This window comes from Microsporum canis, genomic scaffold, assembly GCF_000151145.1.
Source record: "Microsporum canis CBS 113480 supercont1.1 genomic scaffold, whole genome shotgun sequence".
NCBI lineage: Eukaryota > Fungi > Ascomycota > Eurotiomycetes > Onygenales > Arthrodermataceae > Microsporum > Microsporum canis.
Window position 1 is genome coordinate 1072228 of NW_003299169.1, and position 16590 is coordinate 1088817.

At 48.7% G+C, this 16590-nt stretch overlaps 5 protein-coding genes across 5 annotated transcripts; all 5 read right to left on the bottom strand.

Moving 5' to 3' along the window:
- Nucleotides 1–539: 539 nt before the first annotated feature.
- On the bottom strand, nt 540–1993 carry MCYG_00394 (adenylosuccinate synthetase; the record flags this gene model as incomplete). Its single annotated transcript, XM_002850244.1, has 4 exons — nt 540–1247; nt 1302–1753; nt 1806–1874; nt 1954–1993. The coding sequence occupies 4 exons, from the start codon at nt 1991–1993 to the stop codon at nt 540–542; spliced, it is 1269 nt and encodes a 422-aa protein (XP_002850290.1).
- Nucleotides 1994–2804: 811 nt separating this feature from the next.
- On the bottom strand, nt 2805–6120 carry MCYG_00395 (DnaJ domain-containing protein; the record flags this gene model as incomplete). The annotated part of the gene is made up of 2 exons (XM_002850245.1): nt 2805–5947; nt 6024–6120. The coding sequence occupies 2 exons, from the start codon at nt 6118–6120 to the stop codon at nt 2805–2807; spliced, it is 3240 nt and encodes a 1079-aa protein (XP_002850291.1).
- A 1207-nt stretch (nt 6121–7327) lies between these two features.
- MCYG_00396 (purine utilization regulatory protein) lies at nt 7328–10722 on the bottom strand (the record flags this gene model as incomplete). The annotated part of the gene is made up of 2 exons (XM_002850246.1): nt 7328–8259; nt 8484–10722. 2 exons carry the CDS (start codon nt 10720–10722, stop codon nt 7328–7330), a joined length of 3171 nt encoding a protein of 1056 aa, XP_002850292.1.
- Nucleotides 10723–11391: 669 nt separating this feature from the next.
- On the bottom strand, nt 11392–11962 carry MCYG_00397 (uncharacterized protein; the record flags this gene model as incomplete). The annotated part of the gene is made up of 3 exons (XM_002850247.1): nt 11392–11492; nt 11544–11695; nt 11727–11962. 3 exons carry the CDS (start codon nt 11960–11962, stop codon nt 11392–11394), a joined length of 489 nt encoding a protein of 162 aa, XP_002850293.1.
- Nucleotides 11963–12282: 320 nt separating this feature from the next.
- Nucleotides 12283–14922, bottom strand: MCYG_00398 (conserved hypothetical protein; the record flags this gene model as incomplete). Its single annotated transcript, XM_002850248.1, has 2 exons — nt 12283–12315; nt 12364–14922. 2 exons carry the CDS (start codon nt 14920–14922, stop codon nt 12283–12285), a joined length of 2592 nt encoding a protein of 863 aa, XP_002850294.1.
- Nucleotides 14923–16590: the final 1668 nt, after the last annotated feature.

Here is a 16590-nt window from a genome sequence, read left to right on the forward strand (position 1 = left end):
CTCTGTGAAGAAAAGCTGAAGGAAAGGAAGAACACAAGTCTGCCATGGTGACAAGTTCCGCAATAAAAGCAGTATTCATAGGCTGAAGAATAGGGCTGGTGAATGGGCCTGCTCAATAGCTGTAAGCGCCCAGTGACTATGAATAGAAGTGGTTGTGTTTGACAATGAAGTCGAAGTTGCTGGATGGTTGGTCGCTGCAAGGCTTTCATGCAGTTAGCCGCGCTTGGCCCAGCAGACTTGAAACAACGCTTTAAGGGGTCAGTATAGATGGTAATAATATATTATTATTTTTATTGTCGTGAAAACCAGGCCTTATATCCTGCCGTACTCCTAGTCAATATGTCTTTCTGTTTAAAAACACAGGTCTGTACAGGTCGAAGATAGTATGTATGCCCTTGGATCTAGAGTAAATCCCCGAATAGAGTGTTGAACCGTACTTGCAAAGTATAGATATGCGTACGCATCCCACCGAAAAAAGAGATAGAAAACATTCAATAGAAGTGTGAGAGAAAAAGAAGAAGAGGGTAAGACACATGCCGCTAATTGCGGTCAATCATGTGTGATCTAGCCGGGCCGGTCCCGATCCATTTTATAGGGACACCGCCGAGCGAGTGCTCGATGTATTCAACGTATTTCTGTGCGTTCACGGGGAGATCCTCCCATTTGGAGACGCCCATGGTCGTCGACTTCCATCCAGGAAGAGTCTCGTAGACAATCTCAACCTTTTCCAAGGCATCTGAACTAGCAGGGAAAGACTCGAGTTCTTTGCCGTCGAGCTTGTATGCGACAGCAACCTTGATCTCGTCAAAGTCATCCAAGATGTCCAGCTTGGTCAGGTTGAGGGCGGTATAGTGGTTTATTCTGGCGCTGTAGCGTAGCAAGACCATGTCTAGCCAACCGCAACGCCTCTTGCGACCGGTAGTTACACCAAACTCGCGGCCGGCAACCTGCAGCTTTTCACCAACCTCGTTGAGCTGTTCGGTGGGGAAAGGTCCCGATCCCACTCGCGTGCAGTAGGCCTTTACGACGCCGACTATGGACTTGATGGAGGTCGGATTTAGACATACTCCCTGAACGGCTCCTCCGAGGCCGGTGCAGGAAGACGTCACGAAGGGATATGTGCCGTAATCGATATCGAGCATGAGGGCGTTGGCTCCCTCTACAAGTATAGAGGCAGACTCGTCCTCAAACTTCTTGACCAGTGTCAATTGGTCGACGATATGTGGTTTCAGAAGACTTCGGTACTCCTATATCATCATTAGCAGCGGGGTATATATATGTATGTGTGTGCCTGTAGATACCTTGAATCTGGCAATCTCCTCCTCGACGTTATAGTCCAGCTCGCCGAATCTCCTTCGGTAGCCAGCCTCCAAGCTCCTCAACTTGGACTCCAACACGCCTTCGTCCATGATATCGCCTATCCTGACACCCCGCCTTGCGGCCTTGTCACTGTAACATGGCCCAATTCCCTTCCCAGTAGTCCCTACTTTGCGTGTACCAAGCCCCGCCTCTTCCAGACCGTCCACGACAGCATGGAGATCGAAACACACTTGGGCACGATCGCTGATAAACACACGGTCCCGGACGTCCTTCAGCCCTTTCCCGTCGAGAGAAGCGAGCTCCTTGAAGAAGCTGGGAACGTGGACAACCGTCCCGGCACCGATCAGGTTGACACAGGTAGGAGACACAAGGCCGGAGGGTAAGATGTGAAAGTCGTAGGTAATGTCATCGTGTACAATGGTGTGTCCGGCATCTGCTCATGGTCAGCCATGCGGAGTGCATACAAATCGCGCGGGCAGACTTACTGTGTCCGCCAGCAGACCGACAGCAGAGCTCAGCCTTCTGCGAGAGAAGATCAGTGATCTTCCCTTTGCCTGTAGATACATAGACATGTCAGCATCCATCTTGGTCTTCTTCGTTCTTCTCCCCGTCGAGTCATCTATATAAACCGACCTTCGTCCCCCCATTGGGAGCCCAGGACTATCGTGACCATATTTCCACCGACACAGAGACTTGAATACTGTGCTATACGTATTTATCGACAGTTCCAACAGAGCTGAAAAGAACACTCGGAAGAAAGAAGAAGAAGAGGAAGAAAAGTCGGGCTTTTGGTGGGCTGAAGAGGGAAAAAAACGAAGTTTTGCGCTGCTCGCCGACTTCCGGAGCCAAGCCGAGATTTTTATTTTTATTTCTCACATGAAACGAGGGAAAAGAGTTGATATTTAGAAGAATAAAAAAAAGTCTTTTTATTTCACTTCTTTTGCTTTGCTGATAATTAATATTAACCCCCCTTGCGTAGCTGCATCTCCATCATTCGTTCACATCGCGGGGCTGAGGCGGGGGAAGAGGCAAGCCAGGGATTAGCGAAGGCTTGGTTGCGATGGCATTCGGATCTTCAGGGGTATGAGCAACGATATCAGGGCGAGTAGAAGGAGTCTGTATTCTGAAAGCTCTGCACCGAGTTGTATAATGGTATCCTTTTATGGGAGAAGCACCTCTGCCAAACGCCGGCTGGGGAAGAAGATATGTATCGAAGGGCAGAAGAAACCAACGGCATACTTGTACAGATGATGAATATGGAGGGAAAAAAGCACCACCAGAGAGTAGAAGAATATGGTCAAGAGCCTGGTGTATGTCCTCATAAAGAAACAGATAAAAAAACAACCGCCGTCTTCGTGAAATAGAAAAAAAAGGGGGTGAAAAGGTGAAGTAAAAAGAGAACTGCCAAAATTGACTGGTTGCTGCCCCTGTTGAAGTTGTTAGAGATAATAAAAAAAAAATAAAAAGCCACCTGGTATCGACTCTTAGTTTGCCGGCATCTTCATTCCGGGTTTCTGAAAACCGCCCTGTCCGTTGTTACCGTGCCCGCTGCGTAGCCATTCGCGGACCTTTCCGAGATCCAGTATACAATCCCGATGCCGCTCCCAGGCAACATCCCAATGCTGTCGAACCACAAAATCCTCTTCAATGCCACGAAGATATTCACTGTAGCCTGCCTTGCCCTTGCCCGTACGTAGGTCTTCTTCTCCGTCTCCGGCATCGTCGCCATTGGTTCCGTCCAGTTTCACTCGGCTACTGTCTCCCACTGCTCGCATCCACCCAGGAGCTAGCGTCGTTTCCGTCAGGTTCTGTCGTTCGTTGAAGTGAGCTAGCATGGTGCGGTTGAAGTTGTTCCATTCACGCATGTATGCCTGCATCTGCAGCATATATACTTCCCATGGCGCCTGAGGCAGAGACATCTTTTCCATGGCCGTTCGAGGCATAGGTGGGGGCCCTATCATGGCAGGAGGAGTTGGCGGTTTAGGTGGCTTTGGCAACGAGAGATCTCGTGGGTGGATGGGCCGCTGTGAAGGCTTCTCACTGCTTGCTGCAGATTCAAATGGTAGTGATGAGTTCAGGTCCTTGAGGTCATCAATTCCCTTTGAGTTGCTGGCTGTAAAGGGGTTGACAAGCCCGAATTTTGCCAGATTGAACAATTCATGCTTCCCTCCTGGTTTATTGGATGGGATAAAAGCTGGGGTCGTAGGGAACTTTGGTTTGTTAGCACTTTGTATGTCCGGTGCATTGACCGTGGGCAGTTCCTCATCGACATCCATTTCGTCAACCATGCCCATAGATGCACGTTTGGTATTTTTACCCCCGTAGACCCCGTTAGGTGAAAATGTTGCCTCTTCTTCCTCTGCCTCCGAGCTTATGCTGACCGGTTTTGGTCCACCGGTCTGTTTCTTTGAACCTTTTTGGTTCTGGTTAAATAATAAGTTTTGATGCGAATTTCCTGTAGAAGGTATAGACCACGTCTTCTCGTTCAGACTATCGGGCAGCTTCTCAGCCAAAAAGGTAGTATTTTTAAATGGTGACGGCTGGGCTGATGTCTTGACATCCTTGAAATCCTTAAAAGGGTTGGAGGTCTTCTGAGGTGATTCGTTTGATGGAGAGGTTGTAGGGCGGGAATGAGACCGCGGCCTATTGCCATATTTATTCTGTGGCCCACCCAAAGTATCACCTTGTGTAGGGGCAAAGTACTGTGCGGTATTAGAGAATGCAAAATTCCATTCACTTGGTGAAAACCCAGAGTTAAAGCTTTCATGGCTTTTACTCTTAGGCTTAGTATGCTGTGCCATGCCGTCATTTTGGTTGCTTTCATTATTATTATTTGGGTGATCGAAACTGTTGTAAGTTGCAGAATAGTCAGCCACTGTTCTCAATAGAGTGCTTGGTGAAAGATCTAGATGTCCGGAAGAAGATTTGCCAGGTGTTCTCCCTGCATTGTCAGTGTTGAATGCAGCACCTCCCACATCTTCGTCTTCATCCATTTTCTCTTCTACTTTGATTTCCTGTGTCATTTTGGGGGAAGCTAATGTGCTTGGGAGAATGTTGGCAGGGTAAGCCCACAGTGGTGGGGAGAGGGGGGCAGCTGTGATGCCAGATTTTTGGGAAAATCCCCATTTCTCTGACCAATTTCGAGCTGATGATTTGGGTGTAGGGGTAGAGCCATACATAGTTGCAGCACTTGGCCTGTGTTCCTCCGTTGAGGTCACTCTGAAGGAGCTCACATTAGGCATAGGGGGGATCGTGCGGCCCATGGAGGATTCGCGACGGGTCTCGGCTGGGAAGGGGGCATCGTTGGCGAATGTGCTCTGGCCGTACCCTTCAGGTTGATTGTCAGCATGCCAATTCCATTTCTTAGAGCTGGAAGGCGTTTGGCATGGGGAGCCGCCAATTTCGGCAAAAAGCCATGAATCTGGCCCCATTGCCCAACCGAAAGGGCTCTCACCGGTTCCTGAAGGCTTGTTGTCAGGGAAATTTGGTTTCCATGCGGGCTTAGTCTGCGCAAGTCTGCTTCGAGGGACTGCCTTGGGGCGGAAGTTTGGAATCACTTCGTCGGTATCGTCTGTTTCACTAGTTGAAGTAGTAGAAGATGAAGATGCAGAAAATGCCGAATGTCTGTTAGGCTTTAGTTTTGGGCTGGCGCTATGGCGTCTGCTAGGATTAGTGGTAGGGTTGACCGGGCTGGGTGGGTTGGTTTGGGAGCGTAAGTTTGTCTCTTCGCGAACACTAGTAGAACGGTTAATACTAGATTTGGGTACATAAGTTTTCTCTCCACCGGATGTGGCATATCTGCTGCTTGTTCTCCGAAGGTTAGGAGGAGCCGAGTCCGAAGTGTCATCATATGTTTGCTGCTTCTTTGCAGTTGGCGATGGAGCTGACTCAAAAAAGTAGGATATTGGATCTGAATCTCGATGCCTGTCGCCTCTAATGTTGTAGTATGAGGTTGCGCACTTTGCCATTGGCTCATCTCCTCCGGCTGTCCTTGGTGCAAAGCCACTTCTTGTTTTTGTTGACTTTGATTTCTCTGGAATGGGTGTCTCTGCTGATCTACGTGCTTCTTCTGCAAAGGCATGGTACGCCGACTGGCCCCTTTGGTGAGGCGCACGCGGTTTGGGTGCTGGTTTCTCATGGGCAGACGAGCGTCCGGTTCGCGGGTCAAAGCTAGTCCATCCACCAGGCATTTGAGGCTGAGGTTGCTTATTTTTCATATCGTGGAACCCTTGGAAAGCTTCAGCTCTGGCGCGAGACTCTTCGTATACCTTATCAAATTTTTGCGCGCCTGCCTTCGCGTAACTTGCATATTTTTGAGCACCTGAAGACGGAGGGGGTGGGTATGCTCCAGTATACGGGTTGGTGGGTTTACTGTAATGGTGGGCAGTATAGCTAGCCTGTGGCTTTCTGGAAGGGTTCGAGGCTGGCTGTGGAGGAGCTTGTCGTGTAGGGGTTGCCGTCCTAGGGGGCCCGTACAGTTTCCCATAGCCAGCTCTCAGTCTACCAGTATCGTACTTCAACCGCAACTGGGGGTCGACCAATATCTCGTGCGCGGCCTGGATTGCTTGAAACTTCGAATTATACTCTGCTTCCTTTCCAGGGTTGCGATCTGGGTGGTATTTCAAAGCTATATAAAACGGTAGATAAAACTGTAAGCCTCCGTTGTGCTGTTTAGGGGTTAAAGAAAGTAAAGGCGTTCTCACCAAGTTTCCGAAACTGCTTTTTGATCTCTTCCTGATCTGCATTGGGGCCAACCCCCAGGTCAGCATAATAATCTTTCGACACGTCCGGTTTCACCATTGTTGCTGCTCTATGGCCACGGTTTGCTACCGGGCTGCGGCCGGTTATGTTATCTGTACGCTTCGTTCGGGGTTTGCGGCAATGATGAGGGCTACAAAAAGAGATACACCACTCTAAGTAATAGTATCATCTTGTGCCTGTCTGCTGAACTCGGTCTTGCAACAAAGTATTGCCCTTTTCTCTCTTTCTCTCACTTCCCCTAGATGTATTCTGTGTTGGTTGCCAGTAGTTACTAGCCGCCGTCGTCCTCGCAGGACAGAGAGCTTGTTGTTCAGTTCGAGGCGAAGGACGGCCTGTGGCTGTTCTTTTTAAAAGTTGTATGCTTAAGTAGACGCTTGTCAGCACTCCCTGGTCAAGAAGTCTTAGTTCAACCTGTGAAGCCGTCTGATTGGGGGGGAAGTTGGGTAGCAGTACACCCCAGAGGAGACAAGATGAAGCTGTAGGGCAGGATTGGTGCATACCAGGATAGCTAAGAAGATCCGATAGGCAGATAGGACGAAGAGAGGACCAGTCTATATGCTAACAACCTTCTTCTCTTCTCTTCTTCTTCTTCTCCTCGCGTTCGTTTTCAAAAGTTCTTGTAAACAAAAGAAAAAGAAAAAAAAGCCCAAGATCTAATCGTGTATGATCGGTATGGTAAGTTTGGTAAGTTTGGTAAGTTTGGTATTATTCACCGCATTTAGCTCCAGTTATTGTATTGAGTATGTAAGGGGGTTTTCCAGCATTTGAGGATTCCGATGCCCAATCCTGGTCATTAGATGGCGATTTTGGGCATTTTAGTGTGTTAGGTATGGCTGTGTTGTCCGCTGGCAGGTAGATCTAACGTATTTTCTTCTTCTACTTTATTCCGCCTCGTTCCAGTACTTGGATATAACAGATTGGTAGATGATATAAAGGGTATATTCACTGCATATATATATACTTAGGAATCTAATTATAAGAGGACGACGAATTAACCGTCATGATCTAACTAGGCAATGTATGAGACGGGTATGTCATTTGGATCATCAGATATAGAAAGACAATAGAAAAATGAGACCTGCTCGGTAAGTGACATAGAGTGACCCTATCCAACGAAGGCCAGAGGCAATATGATGTATCATCCTGCTTTTCTGTACCGTGGAATATATGAGATACTGAAGAAATGCAAAATCATCAGAACAAAAACGTGAGTAAGGTAAGAATAGGCTTGTGCCTGGGTATAGGATTACCCGCCGCCGCCAAAAAAAAGACCATCAAACAGATCAAAGCCTGTATTTTCACTCCAGTCATGCTGGAAATCAACAGCCATGCCTACTCCAAACCCAAGGTCGAGGGCACTGTTTCCCGCCAAAGTGGTATGAACGCTATCTGGGGAATATAGAGGAAGACTTGAAATGTCGACGCCTGTTCCCTCACCGCTCGTGTAGACCATCTGGTTATCGGAGGTAAACGGACGAGGGGGTCCATCTAGGAAGTCGAGTCCAGAGAGGTAGAATGGCGTTGCTGCTTGGCTGCTTGGCTGTGGGGAATGGTGGAACTGTTGTTGTGAAGGATTGGGCTGTGGGGTGCGGTTTACAAAGGGATCGGTGTATGTATATGGGTGATGCTGTGGTTGCTGCTGTTGACGCTGCTGTGTAAGTGACAAGCGGTTGTCAAATTGATTAGGTGAGAATGGATCTCCTAGCTGGCGAGAGGAGGATTTCGGTGATCGTTTTTCAGGTGTGGTGGAAGCTTCGCGGTTGGGGATATCCCTGCGTTCATGAGGAGAGGATGACTGGGATTTCCCGATTTTTGAGGAATCGATTGGATTTGATAGGAAGCTCGTGATGCTGAAGCGGTTGTCCGTGATAGGCTCAGCTGGTCGAGGTTCCGCAGGCTGTTCTGGGATTGAATCTAGGGCCCGAGAAATCCTGGAACCATGAAAGTGCTGCTGATGAGGATGGGCCTTGTGGAAAGATGCCTCGTGGAAGTATTGACTGTCCGAATGCTGTCTCTGATGCTGTTGTCGAGGTTGAGAGCTAGAGTCATGTGTAGTGGCCAATCGATCCCCGATTGAGCCTTGTTGGCCAAAGCCGGTAGTTGATAACCCCATTTGAACAGTGGCTTTGCTCATCCGCTCAAAGGCATCTCGACAGGCTTCGGCCGGCGGACATTTCTCTATAAGATCTTTAAGCACTGATGTTGCAGCAAGGACAGTGAAGTCTACGTCATCAAGCGTCTAAGACCAATCGTTAGCAGTTATTTTATGGAGTAGTAGAAGAAAAATTGGGCATACAAGTCTACCCCTCACAGCAGGTGAATGCCAAATGGCATACAAGAATGATATTCCTAATAAGGCTAGTCAGCTCAACTGTCATTTTTAGGTAAAGGAGGAAACCGACCAGCCATGAACAAATGATGAGTTGCAAGATACGTAAAATTGACCAGCCGCACACGATGCAGCTGCCGGTAAATCCTGAGGACTTTCTGACCAGCTTCAGCAACCATCAAATAGACATCATCCTCATCCTCTGGTTCTTCCACACTCGCCAGCGAAGGGCTGGAAACATCTTCCGTTGGCGTTCTCTCTGAGGCTAACGGCTTGGGGACGGTCAAGCTCTGTCGATAGAGGCTTATGAGTGTTTGCCAATAGTTGAGTTCTAAGAATTGAAGAGAGAACTTCACGCCTATCTCCTGAGCCTGAGGCGAAGACTGTATCCATTCATCAAGGCGTCTGTGAATATCCCTTCGCCACGAGCGGAAGCTATCGAACTTCTGCAGGAAAGGAGAAGGGAGATTCGTATGCATGGATGCGTTGTTGCGGTTTCTACCATTTTTCCTGGCTAGCATAGCCTGCTGGTACTGTAGCACTTCCTGGATCTCAGACTGAAGGAGACGCAGCTTGAAGTAATGATGGGCAACGAACTTGTATGAAGGCGCACCTGCTGGAGCCGCAACGAATCCAGCCTTGGTGATATATTCATCATCAAGCAGGGAAGGGAATTCAGTGGTGATGACCTGGTCGGTAATACCGAACGGACGGCCAACGCAGGTGCTAACCAACCGGTCGAATGAATAGACACACCACCACAACCTCCGTCGAAGGTCGCGGATGAACTCCCGTCTGCCTCGTTCGCGAGGGTCGACCTTCAGCTTTGCTCGAACTTGCTCGGATGAATTCTCGTCTATGCTATCCATGCGAGACATTCGGCGAGCAACTTCAGCCTCATCGACGGAGTCGACACCGGTGCCATCTTCGTGGTGCAGACCTAAATCAATTGCCAGTCGGACAGCAACACCAGCGATGTACCAGAGTCCAGGTGCCACCGGTCGTAGCAGAGCGAAGCTGGCCAGCAACAGGACCGCCTGGAGTTCCTCCAAACCGCCGCCAAATCCATCCGTAGACGAAGACGATCCCAGGCAGGACTCTAGATGGACAACAGCAGAAGCGTGATACTCCTCTGGCTGGTGCTGCTGCTTTGATAGTCTTCTCCGTTTCTGTGCTGGCGAAGGAGATGCACTCCGTCTGCCGCCCTCCCCTTTGACCTCCTGAGAGGCAGCATCGCCATCTCCTTTGGCATCGAAAATGATACCAGCTCCAATAGCACATACCATATTCAGAAAATAGAGATCTCTAGCTGATCGTTGCTTTGCCTCCGTAGCGTAGATACGATTGAAGAGCTCCATAAACTCAACTCGATGAAGGATTGGGATCTGGGCATTTGAGTATTCAAAATACAGACTGACGAGTCTCTGAGCAATCTCACGATCTGGGAACGGCGCCTGTTTCATGATCGGTTTTGTCTGCAGGCCAAAGTACGAGTCTCGCATCGAGTGCATGCCTCCTCCAGAGCCGTTGCCTGCGGCTTCATTCTTGTTCGCATTGGCAATCGCTGATTGTCGACGAGAGCCCGGCCGTATCGAGCCTCGTTCAGACACGCTGGACGAGACTGAACTTCTCACTGCAGAAAAGACTACTCGAGCAAAGGATATGCCGGACGTAGAGCCCAGATATCTCGGGTCAGACGTGCCCTGAACAGGCACCATCCCGACACTCGAGACCAGCTTGTCAATTCGTCTATTCGCATCATCGACCAGTGATTTCCTGCTGCCACGCTGGCTGGTATTATTACTATTATTGTTATCATTGCTCCTGGAGTCCCTGGCCGTCTTTGCAGGTCCCGATCGAGGACTTGTCTCCCTTTCATCCCTCGACTCATGTTTTATCCTCACATTACTGCTGCTGCCGTCCTTTGCATGCGCCGCATCCCCTCCACCACCGCGCAGCAGGTAGTTGCTAGCCTGCTGCAGCTCGTCTTCTTCGCCTTCATGTGCCTCAGGAGGCCTAAACGCAATTCCATTCGCCCTCAAAAGGGTCTCTAGATATGCGACACGAGACTCGAGGAAGAAGACATAGCTCCTCGGTATCTCACGCTTTGTAGCCGGGTCGTACCCGACGCAGTGTACCTTGGCCTTCTCGCACGACTGGCAGCGCGGAAGACGTTGGTCGCAACGATTCTTGCGGATTCGACAGCGATTGCAGGCAGAGACGTTCCGAAAGGTGGCATGCGAACCCGCCGAAGAAGACTGTATCTCGTGGTTAATGGATTTCTGGCTGGCACTTGTACTGGGGCGGCTCATGGCTGACATCGCAGGCGGTGGCGGGGAGTAGCAGTAGCTGACGGTATTATCCGCGGCACTCTGCAATGATCCAGGACGAGCGGTCAATTCCAGCTGGGCAGCAGAGCCGGGAGATCCATTGGGCGCATACGTTCTCTTGATGCCGCTAGAACTTGGAGTTGAAGCTGATGATGCGGGCGAAGGTGTTGGAGGATCGAGCATCGCCAGCCCGTCTCATCGTCTTTTAGAAATGTTTTTAACTATTCAGCGTATTCTGTTATATAAAGGCAACTCTCTGAGTATTTTCAGTCGCCCTGAAGATGAGATGAGATGACTTTGTACGTCCTTTTCTTTTCTTTTGATGACGGAGGATTTTCTTTCGGAGAAAAAAAAAACAATGGGCGGCTTCGAGTTTAACTATTTAGTTAGTTAACTAATAGAAAAGCTTTAAGTGGATTTGATTGCTGGTCAACTGTGAATGCTATGAAGATATCCATCAAAGCATTGTAGAAGAGCAGCTCAGGGACTATTTTTACAGGAAGATGAAGAGCTGAAGCTACAATGGCTCAGGGCGTCGTTGTCCTACCAAATATTGCTACCAAGTCCATCTCTATTGAATGACCAAAGATCCAACTCTAGCCTCAATCTCGGCTCCAAACTATTGATTCTAGACAGGATAGAAGAGATCAATCACTCCTCACAAGTGAGAATATTGCAAAGCTCTTCACAAAGCTTCATGTCTTCAACCCGCATAGCTGTGCGACCAGCATGGCTTGTAACTACTTCTCGCACTATAGAAAGACGTCAGCATAGAATATGGATAGACAGATGGATACACTTACAGGCATAGATCTTGGAAAGGACTCGGTTTGAGCATGCAGCCAGCATTGAACACATAGACGTATCCTCAAAGCGCTCTGCCTTGTCCTCGTCCTTCTCAGCAGCAGCGTATCGAGCTGCTTCCTGGAATATCGGCTTCATAGTGTCCAAGTCTCTGCTGATCTGGGCATCCTTTGCTCCCTGACCTGGGGATGTCTACGTCAGTATCTTTGTTTCTGAGCAGCGGTGGATCAAAGATAGCAGAAGATAGAGATATGCCAGCTTCTTCCATCTTTGTGTCGGGGATAGAACAGTCTTTATCATCCATTGGTGTGTCTTCTCCATCTTGTCCTTCACTGTCTCTTCTCACATCCACTGCCAGTTTTGTCCGTTTGTGACGAGAAGCTAGAGACTCTTTCGCTGGTCTCTTCTCCGATCTCATCTCTCTTAGGAAATAGATAGTAGCTGTATCGCGTTGAAGATAAGTTGGGTGAATATTGAAAAATAAACTGAGATAGCTTATGTTATTGTAGCAAGCGGAAAGAAGCGAGAAGTGAGAGTGGAAAATAACATCAAACTGCATTATATAGATATAAAGTAAACCTGCAGCCGGGGTATATAGCCGCTAGCATGGTGACCACCCATAGAAGCCCGTCTATATAACATCTCGAGAAAGAAAAATATCATGTATTTCATCCACCCCCTCTCCCAATTTATGCATGCACCATAACCCAGATCCCCTACGCCAGCACGGGTATGCATTCAGTTGATCTCTCCTCTATAGCTCTCCGAGCCCTGTGAAAAATTAAAAGGTAAAGTGTCAAATGTGCCTGGGATATATACAGGCTCAACAGATCCGCCCGACGATACAATGCCAAAAAGTGCCTCAGGTGAGGTCATGGCCATACCAGATAGCGGGGTGACAGGCGTTGAATCGGTAGTTGAAACGTTGTCGAAATTGTGGTTGTTTTTAACGTTGAAAGCCCCATTGTGCATGTTGTTCCCAGCGTATCCCAGGCTTTGAAGTTCGAGGCCATCAATCACACGGCCAATGTCACCGTAGCCATCGTTTAGTTGTTGAAGGAATTCAGCATCAAAGCCCATTTCTAGAAGGGGGTCGACAGATGTGTTGTCATTCGGGACCCCATTAGCGGATACTGGGCTCGGGAAGTTGAGATTATGTGGACTATGGGCACCAGGAGAGGGCGTGAAATTGTGCACACTGTTTCCACCTCCGCCCTTAAAAGAGAGGTCAGAATGATTCCTGGCGCTGCCCGAAACGCTTTCTGGGTTGCTAGTGGTAGTTGATCCCAGGCCTGAGGGGGGAGATAAGGTCCCCGATAGTGCCTGAGGGGATTTGGTCGAATTTCCTGGGGCTTGTCGTAGACCTCCGTCTGCGGCAAATGGTGGCTGCATACCCAAATCTTCGAGTTGGACATTCTCTGTATCCGAGGAGTCATCGAGACCATTGTTTCGCTTCAGAACCTTCAGCCAAGTTGGGTTATCTGCACAGGTCTGGTTCCAGGTATCATCACTCCCATAGACAATCAGCCTGGCTTTAGACTGAAGTAACTTGTCAGTAGGGACAATTCCCTGGTCAAAAAGTCGAGCAATGTATGCAGAAAGTTCTTTCTCAAGTCGTCGGAAACAGCTGGCATCCGTGCGAAAGGGCATTCCAAATGGCGATACGCCTGAAACCTCACTTGGTGCAACTTTATGCTCCTTGTTAAAGTTGCGGCCATATTTCGCCAGATTGAAGGCTTTGGACGCTACCCATGGATCTAATGTATTTCTCTCTTGCCCAATAAGGTAGGGGGGCATTGAGTTTTCAACACAGTCCTCGATATGTGGTTCAAACCCCCAGTCTCCTCTCCACTGGGAAATTTCGGTTCCGGCTTTGAAATGGGTTGCAAGGTGGTCGACACGTTCTTTCCAAGTGCTGAACGTTGCCGAACAGAATCCACATCGTGATTTGATTTTAGTGGTGGTGCTCTTCCACGAATCCATCCATGGAGCAAGCTTTACACCATGCATCAAACGCAAATGTTGATTTAGGTGATCCTTGCGGTAGAAAGTACGCTCCTGCACAGTTTTTTCCTGACAGGTGCTAAAATTGTGTGATTCGAGGTGGTCCTCATCCGGATCAATATGATGACAAAAAGAACAAACAAGCTGACCATTTGAAGAAGTGATTACTCCGCCGTTGGGTGCGCATGTCCACTTATCCAAGGCAAGATGCAGTGACTTTTCATGGCGTTGCCAATCATACTTAGTAGGAAAGGAGTCTGTACAAAATGTACATTGGAAGATCCGTGCAACCCGAGACTTCTGAAAGGGGTTTGGTGCGGCAGCGGATTTATGTCGGCGTCGTCGTCGTTCGCGGGTTTCAATCGAGTTCCATGAGCCGCGCGAACGGTGTGAGAAGGCTGAGGCAAATGACATGTCGGAGATACTGGACTTATTGGTGTCCGCGCTGTAACCACTGATTGAGTGTGCAGTGAATTTATTAGAGAAGGAATCGTCGTTGCTAGAATCGGTCTGTCGCGAATGAGATTTTAAATGGGGGAAATCGGATTCCGCATGGGAGATAAAAGAGCTGGTAGCCATGGCCTGAATAATGTCTCTTGCGGAAGCTGCTTCGTTTTCCGGTGGGGAATGTTTCCATCTCTCAAGGGGGTTGAGCTCGGATATATCAACCCCTGGAGGAAGCCGCTTTCCAGGGATAGTTACTGCTCCGGGATACGGCGAAGTGCTTCGAGGTGGAGGTCGGACTTTACCTCGTCGACGCGCATTCGCTAGCCAGCTAGAAATTTGGGTTCTGTTTAGTCCAGTCTTCAGTTTCAGCTCGTCCTTTTCTGCGTCGGTTGGATATGGATGAGAAGCATGCTCTGATAGCCAGGACTTCAGGACCTTAACAGCTTTGAGGGGAAATCTCACTCCAGGCTTGCGGGGTTGTTGTGCTATGTCTTCAGAGTTGGAGTTGCTGGGCTTCTCTAGCTGTTGTATTGATGGGCTTCTTTTGGTAGAGCCGTCTTCAGGTTCGGATCGCAGAGTACCAATGTGACTTCCCTTAGATAGAGCTCGAGTAAAACTGCACTCTCGGTATAAAGCAATGCAACAAGTGCAGGCGTTTTGCATAACCCCTCTTTGAGCAACAACACAATCCAATCCCATAAAGCGGCAGAAATAGCAGGGGTCCCTCACTCGGTGCATAGGATAGACTCCATCGAGGTTCGAGGGTCGTTGTATATCGCCCGGCTGGCTGAAAGGGGGTGTGGAAGGGGATACAGCGCCGTCACAGTCGGCTGGTACTGGTGCGCAGCGGTCGATCTCTGCGACTCCGATGTAGCGGAATGTCTCCCCGTTTTGTCGAGCTGCTTCGTCAAAGTCGAAATACTCCATTGTGAGGAAGAGAGAAGTATTATATATAAATATGGTCGACCTGTTCAGCTCACAAAGTATCCACAGGGTCCAGATTAGGCCAATAAGCTGGATACCCTGGGGGTCGTTACGAGCTGGTGATCGATTTTACAAAGGGACGAAGCAATCGTGCAGAGTACCAAAAAGGAATAAACTACCCAGCCAATGAAGGTGGTCACGTCCTCTCGTATATTTCTCGAAGGGTGACGCAGTGAGATGGGGTTCTCAGAAGGCCGCAACACGACGAAACATGCTCAAGTTGGGAAGAGGGTATTTTGGGAAAGAAAGTGAGAAAATGAGAGGTTGGAAAATCACCAAGTTGCCTTGAGTCACACTTCTCGTTTACTGCATGGCGGAGGCTTGGTGCAGTGGGTTTATCCAGAACGTCCCTTCGTGATGATGGAGAATTTGCTCCTCAATAGGCTTTTGGCGCTAGACAAGGTATATATATATAAGGGATGTGCGACATGCGCTAGCCGGAAATGCGGGACCCCCGCCTATACCATGATCGAAGTTCTCATGTATAAATGTTTTCCGCTACTTGTTTTAATTATATTCTGAAGGGGTTTGTTTCGCGTTCCCATGGCGGAGATATGCAAAAGTTGCGTAAGTTGTATCTGTAGCCGTCGGGCAAAGGCCGAATAAATCTTCTCCGGCATTGTAAGGAGACCACGCAGGCGGTAAGCAGCGTCACCATATACAAAGTACCACATGGATGCTTCCAGATGCATCATATTTGCATCAAGTCAGCAGGTATTTAAAATAACTAGTTTGTAAACACTAGTCCACAACCCGGTCCCCAATCCGGTTCATTTTTTTTTTTCTTTATTTTTTTTTCAAATCGCGGTCAGCCGGGTTGATTGTAAAGCTGTGGGGAGTGAGAACGCCAACAAAAGTCAATCAGAGATGACATAAGAGAACGAGTGGCTGATATTGCACGCCCTTCGTTTGACATTCGCAGCCGTTGATGCCGGAAACCCATCCCCACAATTTCTAGAATAATATCCCCGGTATTTTTTTTTTCTTTTCGCCTTTGGAGGCTCGAAAGACGCCTCTGGAAATCGATGGGGGAGAAAAGTATACGAGAGCCGTCCGTCCCAGAATCAACAGATTCCCTGGATTGTACATAGTAGATCGATAGCTTTCCCTTTGGTTGTTTAGAATATGCTCGACTCCAGCACCGGTTGAGATATCCGACGCTGCTCATGCCGGCCTCTTCCCAACATTATCCGTTCTTAGGAAGTTGTGGAGATGGAGAATCATCAGTCAAGATCCCACACACGTGTCTCCTACTATGTACACCGACCGACAAACTGAAGGTTCGGAGATGCATAAGCAGAGTCTTGACAACCGGCACCAATTTCCGGCCGGCGTAACTAAACGACCTGCGATCAACCTTTCAGAGAAGCTATAAATAACCAGCCAAGCTTTTTCTGATGCTTCTCATACCATTGACCAGATTCAGATTAAGTACGTAAATATATGCTGTTTAAAAGGGGGTGAGACACAACCGTTTCAAGGCCTTACATATCCCATGGACAGAATAGGTTATCTGACGCTTACTCGTTACGTTCTCCGCCTCAGGTTCGAGCGAAGCCCCTTTGGCCTGATTCGCCGGAAGAACAGCCTACACGACAAGGTTAGGTCTTG